Genomic DNA, 8,765 nt, shown 5'->3' with positions numbered 1-8,765 from the left:
ACACATAACCGTAAATCAAATTTGGCAGATCCAGTTTCTAAGTCCTAAAGCTTTTTACACCTAATGTTGTGGTTCCTTAATTCGATCTAAAAAGATTTGCGTTATAGCGTTATAATTCGGAAATCTTTAAGACTGACTAAGTAAATCACAAAAGTAATGTACTTTAAAATTCAAAACGATTTTATGGAAAACTCGAAATTCTTAAATTCTTTAAACGAAGGTGTATGCATATTTCATGATGTTCTGTCTAGACATTTGAGTTTGGACTCTTCCAAAAATAAATCACAAAAGAAATTTTCTCGTAAAGGCTTGAAACCTAGTGCAACTTTATCGATAATGATTTTTTCTCTAACACATTCCTGACAAAACAAAACAAAAAAAACCCCAAACAAATGGTACGTTAGACCATGTTAGAAATACTGATTTCCAAATATATGTTATGTACATAACGATTTATTCAATTGCTTCCGGGTGTGTATATGTACTTGTACCTTGTATGATATGTTGGTTACGCTTATTTCCGGGATATATGTTTATGATGTATCGGTAATACTTATTTCAGGGTGTATGTATGATGTATCGGTAATACTTATTTCAGGGTGTATGTATGATGTGTCGGTAAAACTTATTCCATGGTGTGTGTATGATGTTTCGGTAATACTTATTCCATGGTGTATGTATGATGTATCGGTAATACTTATTTCACGGTGTATGTATGATGTGTCGGTAATACTTATTCCATGGTGTATGTATGATGTATCGGTAACACTTATTTCATGGTGTATGTATGATGTGTCGGTAACACTTATTTTAGGGTGTATGTATGATGTGTCGGTAAAACTTATTCCATGGTGTGTGTATGATGTGTCGGTAATACTTTTTTTGGGGTGTATGTATGATGTATCGGTATGTATGATGTGTCGGTGAAACTTATTCCATGATGTGTGTATGATGTGTCGGTAAAACTTATTCCATGGTGTGTGTATGATGTGTCGGTAATACTTTTTTTGGGGTGTATGTATGATGTATCGGTAATACTTCTTTCATGGTGTATGTATGATGTGTTTGTGATACTTATTTCCGGTGTGTTTATTTAATGTGTTTATTATACTTATTTCCGGGGTGTTTATTTGATGTGTTTGTTTGACTTATTTCGGGTGTGTGGGATGTGATTGCTGTATATATCTCCTTATGTATACAAAGTAACACTGACAAGCTTCCTGCAGTTCTGATAACAGTTATGGAATTGATTGAGGGGTTTATTAATCGTTGAAAGTTTTTTAAGTCCCAAGAACGACATGGTACATATACTACACCATGTTTGTAGTGTGACTTGTAGGTTTGTCTCTCGGGAATAAATGAAACCTTGAGCCACGGACTAGAACCAGAGTTTACATACATTGATTAAGGTTGAATTATTGAAAAAATTAAACACATAATCATATCAAGACTTGTTGTTAGGTCCTATCCCCGCCACCCCCACCCCTCGTATCAAATGACGAAGAGTTCAGTGACTTTTACACGTGAAGGTAATATTCTCTACTCATTCCGTGATTCTTTTAACACGTGTGTGACATTTTAACACGTGTGTGACATTTAAACCCCTGTGTGACGTTTAAACCCGTTGCCACTGGTCATTTCCGGGTAGACCATTCGGGTCATACCTTAGGTTAACAGTAATCTTACTTCTCCGCACACCTGAGACGGCCAAGTAGGCCAAGACAGGTGTGTTGTATATGTACATTTAACTTTGTTTACTTTCGTGTCGTAAATTTCACACTGTAATATTTGTGTGTAGATGGTATTGTATGAAACAGCACTGTTATATAGTTGGAACCGCCTGGAATAGCAAGGTAAAGTCAATACTGGAAATACTGCAAATTACTATTAATAACTTTATATGATTCATAATCAAAGATTCATTCAAGCCGGTCAGAATATGTTGAACTTGTTTTAAAGGGTGTGGCCAATAGATAGATAACTGCATGGGCGTTTAATATGAAAATGGACGCCTACAAATCTGTATGATTCAGTATATCTTAATAATTATGTTTTATACGCCACATGTACAGACAGAAAAGGCGAGATTTTACTTATATGTTTATATAGACATCCGGTATGTGTATGTACATACTGTAGCTGGTAGTTGTTGTGCATGCTGGTGACCCTTACATTCCAGAATATAAACCTTGAGGTTGCGATAAGTAGTTATGTCACTAGAAACAAAACAAGGCTCTGTCATGGTCGAATGCATAAGTAGATTGTATAAAGGATTGTAGATTATGAACATAAAACTAAGGAAAAACATGTATCATGTGTAAAAAGACGCTTCATTTTGTTTCGTCATGGTTCGTTTATTTCAGACGAAAACATGTCCTCGTTTCTCCGATCAATCCGGCGAACGGCCTCGCGGCTGACTGGATGGAAAAGAAAGAAGCGTTCCAAACGACGGCAAAAAATGGAAGAGGAAGCTATGGCAGATCTAGAGAGTTCCGAACAGAAACCGCAGACGACACAAGCGTCAGATATCATCAATGAATGCAAGCCAGGCATTGATAGTCAGGACGGGAATGCGCTCGAGGGTGACACAACTGTTGAAATCCATACTTCGGTGCGGCGAGGAGCAGACGACTTACAGCAATACAAAGACTCCGATAACAGTGAAATGGAGGGATTAGACAGCTCAAACGATTCCGAAAAAGACACCGAAATTACTGGAAATAAAAAGTCTGCAAAACAATGGAAACTGCGCAAGAAAATAAGCGAGACTCTTTTACATCCAGACTTGGAGAATTGTGATCCCGAGATATGTGTGGAAATCATAACTTTACCTACTTTCAGCATGAAGTCTTTGAGTTCGTTAAAAAAGAAGATTGAGCACAGTAAGGCGGATTGGATCCAGGGATTTTTGGATAACGGCGGATTGGATCGTTTGTTTGATATCGTTGACAATGTTGGGAGTAAGAGAGTAAACCAATTGTCAGACGCCATGCTCCTACTGGAATGCGTAGCTTGCATCAAGAGTGTTTTAAACTCCAGACTCGGCTTGGATTACCTGGTACTGAACGGAGCTTACACCAAAAAGCTTGTCAAAGGTGAGTAAGTTTTTCCCACAGGTACCAGTCACTATGTATGGCTGACTATATATCACAGTAAAAATCAACCAAGACCGGTACATTCGCTTTAAAAAGTCACGTAAAAACATGGTTCTTGATTTCCGACTGTAGGACCACATATTAGTTAGTCAGTCTAGGCTATGCCTGTTGGCTGTCAATTTAATTTACCAGAAATAGTGGTGTGCCCATAGAGGGAAATCTTCATTCTTCTACAAGACTGTTGTAGCATAAAAAATGACCCTTAAAACACGATATGGAACGACATGCTAATATAAGGTAGTATAGTCACCGCGCTTTCTATTGATTAAAAGACCATTTCTTTCCTTCAGCATAATTGATCCCAATATACAAGTTTCAAAACAAATAAATGCATTCGAACTGTTAAGAATATTCATGCTACTTATTTATATTTGATCAGTAAATGAAATGAGATTTAAATCGTTTTTGCAAAAAATATCAAAGACGCTTATAACACACTCACCGAAAAACGTCTCTGTCTGTTATGTCCTGTACAAGACAGGTAACATCCTTACCATAGAACGGTAGAACGGAAAAGTTGATAGATACAGTTCACAAACCTTCAACACATAAATGAGTACACTATTCGGATTTCAACTGACGACATTTTTAGTGTAGTAAACAGCATTGAAGATGTAAAACAAAACAAAAATTCGTGACTAGACTTCATTTAAAACAAAGAGACTTTGATATCAAAATACTTAACAGCTTTATACGCTGCACGTATTATTCAACTGTGTGGTTTACATGTACTGCTGTTGCGTAGTAGAGCTGGGAGTCCGTGGTGACTTTTCTGATCGACACGCTAATGTAATTGTTTTAAACTGGACAGTGGAGTCCATCCGTAGGGATCATCCGTTTGTTTGCTGTACGTGTTTTCTTGACTAAACCCTAACACGTTTTGTGGGGTGACCCCTACATTACCTGCTTTATCACATTCAACCCTTTAAACATGCATTTATCAAGTACACCACACCACGTGACAAGAACCATGACTATAATGGACAAATCAACCAGCACTATTACGAAACCCGCGGTAAGAAACCGGTTTATGTAGACAAGTTATCTGTAAAACCGCAGAAATGAATCACCCCGAGCTGTGTGTAAATTTTACAAATAAAGCATTCTTGTGAATGTGCGACCGTATGAAACCTCAGTATGTTATTGTTGTAAATATGTTAGTGTTAGGTTTTTTTTCTTTTGACACTTTGAAAGCCATTCATGAACCCAAGTCAAGATAAAATGCATTTCGTGGTAACTAGGATTTTTAAATTGTAAGGAGTGTGAGTGTGGGCGACTGCACCTTTACTTTATCCGGTAACCTGCCCCTATCCTGACTTTGATAATAATGACATCGGATATGTTAATTATGTAATTTGTCTTGTCAGCAGATTGGATTTGTCAACTTTTGATTTTCGATCTAAGACACCTCATTAATATTCTCAATTTAATTTTTCATGTTCTGGCTAGCCCATCTACATTGGCGAAAATTAATTACAACTGTATCCGTCTTTGTGTTATCACACGCCTAATATAATATAAAATAATATAATATAATATAGATACAATATAATGTAATACAATATAATATAATATAAATGTAATATAATATAACAATTAAATGGTCAATGTATCGTTTAATATCGAAATAGAAATTAAAATTGATTGTTCATTATCAATTACATGATAAGAACAGCTGTATTCTGGACACTAGTTCCAGCTAATGATTTGTAAATACTATATTGTGTAGATACAATCTCATATGATAAACTTTCCTATTGCCTAAAATCCTTTATTCTGTATATCAATAAAACGGATGGCCTCAGACCGCCGTTACCAGACGAATGTGCAGTGGTTAGATCTGAAATGTTAACAACACCAGCCATCAGATTCTCATGTCTGTATCCGTTATGAGGTAGGTGTGATAACTGATAAAACACTACAAACATCACCCCACGTGCGTTACCTAATCCATTTAGCATTTAAATTTTTGTTTTTAATTCTAGATTTTCAGTTGTTGGTTGCAGAGTTTACTTTAAAAAAAGACCATAATCTGTTGAAAATGGCATCAGGTTGAGAACACCAATGAAATCTACTCCATGAATTTAATTTGAAGTTCGTGACAAATCTGATGTTGTCATCACTAGGGAGAATTCAATATATCTATTGTTTTACAGCTATTTCACTCGACCGATCATATGTTATTCATGAACATAGAGACAGGCACCATGAAAAATTAAACATGAAAATCAATGATAGTTTGAAGTTCTATATGAAATAATAGTTATATCACATTGTATCTGTTACAGTGTTTGCGCATGTCACTGACATGTGAATGTTGTCCAGGTAATATTGTACATATCACGTGCTCATTAGATTTTATGTGACTTAGGGATACATTTACCTGTTCCTTAATAAGTATTTACAGCATATAGATAACTGATAAGCGGAAATAATATATATTAATAACCAAGAGAACGACAGGTTGCCGAGGTTACTAATAAGCTAAGATGTGATTTGGCAACTCAAAAGCAAAAATACGAGAAAATGTATACAGATGAATGGAAAACGTGTTACATTTTGAAGGCAATTAGTAAGCGAATAGATAGTCGTTTTTTTCGGCGATTAATTAATAATTAACGAGCTATTTCAATGAAGTCAATACTATATTTCAAATAAATGGAGACGTTTACTTCATGCACGTTTCAATAATAACGCTGTAATATGATATTTTGCAATTTGACAATGTTATCATTATCATTATACGGCCAGTCAATATACAGACACGCTATGTCGAAAACAGGAACGTTATGTCAATATACAGTTACATTATGTCGAAAACAGGAACGTTATGTCAATGTACAGTTACATTATGTCGAAAACAGGAACGTTATGTCAATGTACAGTTACATTATGTCGAAAACAGGAACGTTATGTCAATGTACAATTACATTATGTCAATATACAGTTACACTATATTGATGTACAGGTACGTTATATCAGTGTACAGGAACGTTATATCTATGTACAGGTACGTTATATCAGTGTACAGGTACGTTATGTCAATATACAGTTACATTATGTCGATGTACAGGTACGTTATATCGATGTACATGTACGTTATATCAGTGTACAGGTACGTTATATCAGTGTACAGGAACGTTATATCTATGTACAGGTACGTTATATCACTGTACAGGTAAGTTATATCAGTGTACAGGAACGTTATATCTATGTACAGGTACGTTATATCTATGTACAAGTACGTTATATCAGTGTACAGGTACGTTATATCAGTGTACAGGAACGTTATATCTATGTACAAGTACGTTATATCAGTGTACAGGAACGTTATATCTATGTACAGGTACGTTATATCAGTGTACAGGTACGTTATATCAGTGTACAGGTACGTTATATCAGTGTACAGGAACGTTATATCTATGTACAGGTACGTTATATCAGTGTACAGGTACGTTATATCAGTGTACAGGAACGTTATATCTATGTACAGATACGTTATATCAGTGTACAGGTACGTTATATCAGTGTACAGAAACGTTATATCAGTGTACAGGAACGTTATATCAGTGTACAGGTACGTTATATCTATGTACAGATACGTTATATCAGTGTACAGGAACGTTATATCAGTGTACAGGAACGTTATATCAGTGTACAGGAACGTTATATCAGTGTACAGGTACGTTATATCAGTGTACAGGTACGTTATATCAGTGTACAGGAACGTTATATCTATGTACAGGTACGTTATATCAGTGTACAGGAACGTTATATCAGTGTACAGGAACGTTATATCAGTGTACAGGTACGTTATATCAGTGTACATGTACCTTATATCACTGTACAGGTACGTTATATCACTGTACAGGTACGTTATATCAGTGTACAGGAACGTTATATCAGTGTACAGGTACGTTATATCAGTGTACAGGTACGTTATATCTATGAACAGGTACGTTATATCAGTGTACAGGTACGTTATATCACTGTACAGGTACGTTATATCAGTGTACATTTACCTTATATCACTGTACTGGTACTTTATGTCTATGTATATATAGACACATTATATTAATGTATAGGTGTACGTACAGTTGGTACATTATAAATGGAAGGTATGATAGAATGATGGCTGTTTTGTTTACAGTGTGTATTTCGGTATTTGTTTTCCAGCACACTTGAGTGTAAAATTGGATTAAATAATGATTTGCTATCGGCTACAGCCAACAATAACAAGTATATATGTGTAAGTACACATATGTTGTATACAGGATATGACATGGACTGGTAGTTTTATCTGAATAACACTTTATTTATACAATCACTATTTCTGTCACGCTTCTCTTAGTTTTCCCGGGAGATTGGTGCAATAAAATTGCCTGTGACAAGGTTTTGATATTAATAATAGTTTGATATTTGTTCCCAGGCAATTTTATCCAGTTATTGCTCTGTGATAGCATCCGATGTGGATGAATGCTTAATGTTGATTAACGACGTCCGATCTGTATGTGTAAAACATACTACAACTAATTCCCCCGGGGAAACTTAGTTTTTTTCTTATCAAATCATTATACCACAAGGTTTAGTTTTGAAACCCTGAAGAAAATAAACATTCTAAATGTATTAAAATATTGATCAGGCTCCCGAATTGCCACAAGAAATAAAGGACACTTGTTATGATAATCGACAATGGTCGGTCACGATACAGTCTCCTCATCCTGAAAAAAATGGTAGAGGTGTCCGAGAAATTATTACTAAAGAGCACTACCGGATGTCGTAAGGTGCTAGGTAGAATTTTTGCAACATCGACAAATTACGGAATAGGAATGTGGTACCTCATGATGATGGAAATATTTAGGTTGTTTGCCACCAAATAAGGAGAATTAAAAGTGACCGCTTGAGGAAGTATTACGGAACAGTAACCATTTATCACATAATTTCATGAAAGGTCGGTCTTTCTGTAAGATTTTTCTTAAATAGTCAAAATTCCTAGTTATGAACTATAATAATGATGAACGAGAACATATATATAAATTTATATTTTGCAAATGTTCTCGATACGTTCCAAAACCTATTGTTGTCTATGGCATCTATGGCCATATCGCCATATATAGACATTGCCCAGTAAATCCTTGCAGTGTACCCACATGTATCTTAGTGATTGCACGTGGAATGAGTATGGTTAGGATTTAAATACCTGTCTGAAAAATTGCAATGTCTATCCGGAGACTTTCCGAAACATGAGATATTAGATTTCCGAGACGGGACTCCGTTCTGGGCTGTTGATTGCACCACACCGGTATAGAATGTAGAATTAATTGGCATTGTGATGCGTTGACATGCTGGTGTAAGAACGAACGGATTGATTCAGGAAGAAAGACACCACGTCACGGGGGTGATGGATAGTTGATAAATCAGAGGGATTGTAGACATGATGGTTTTCTAAACAATAATTTGCTCTATAACGAGATTAGTTGACAGAAACGAAAGGTTGCTATTCCGGTTCTTGACTCTAAAACTGATACGTGTAAGAATTCCACAAGAATAAGTTAATCTGATATTAATGGTGTGCTTAGCGTTCTCAAACTCGGCAAGGCCACAGGTTGG

The 8,765-nt window shown here is 35.7% G+C and overlaps 1 protein-coding gene across 1 annotated transcript in view; it reads left to right on the top strand.

Moving 5' to 3' along the window:
• Positions 1-2,371: 2,371 nt before the first annotated feature.
• Positions 2,372-8,765, top strand: part of LOC132559428 (inverted formin-2-like) — a 48,842-nt gene continuing 42,448 nt past the window's right edge. The window contains exon 1 of the mRNA XM_060224042.1: positions 2,372-3,095. Within this exon, the coding sequence (XP_060080025.1) occupies positions 2,372-3,095 (724 nt within the window). The remainder of the gene's footprint in view (positions 3,096-8,765) is intronic.

The sequence above is a fragment of the Ylistrum balloti genome, unplaced genomic scaffold, assembly GCF_031769215.1.
Source record: "Ylistrum balloti isolate Yb309-2 unplaced genomic scaffold, AGI_CSIRO_Ybal_v1 Utg370910, whole genome shotgun sequence".
NCBI classification, from domain to species: Eukaryota; Metazoa; Mollusca; class Bivalvia; order Pectinida; family Pectinidae; genus Ylistrum; species Ylistrum balloti.
Note: the sequence above shows the minus strand (reverse complement) of the source record. Positions and strands in the feature narration are given on the sequence as shown.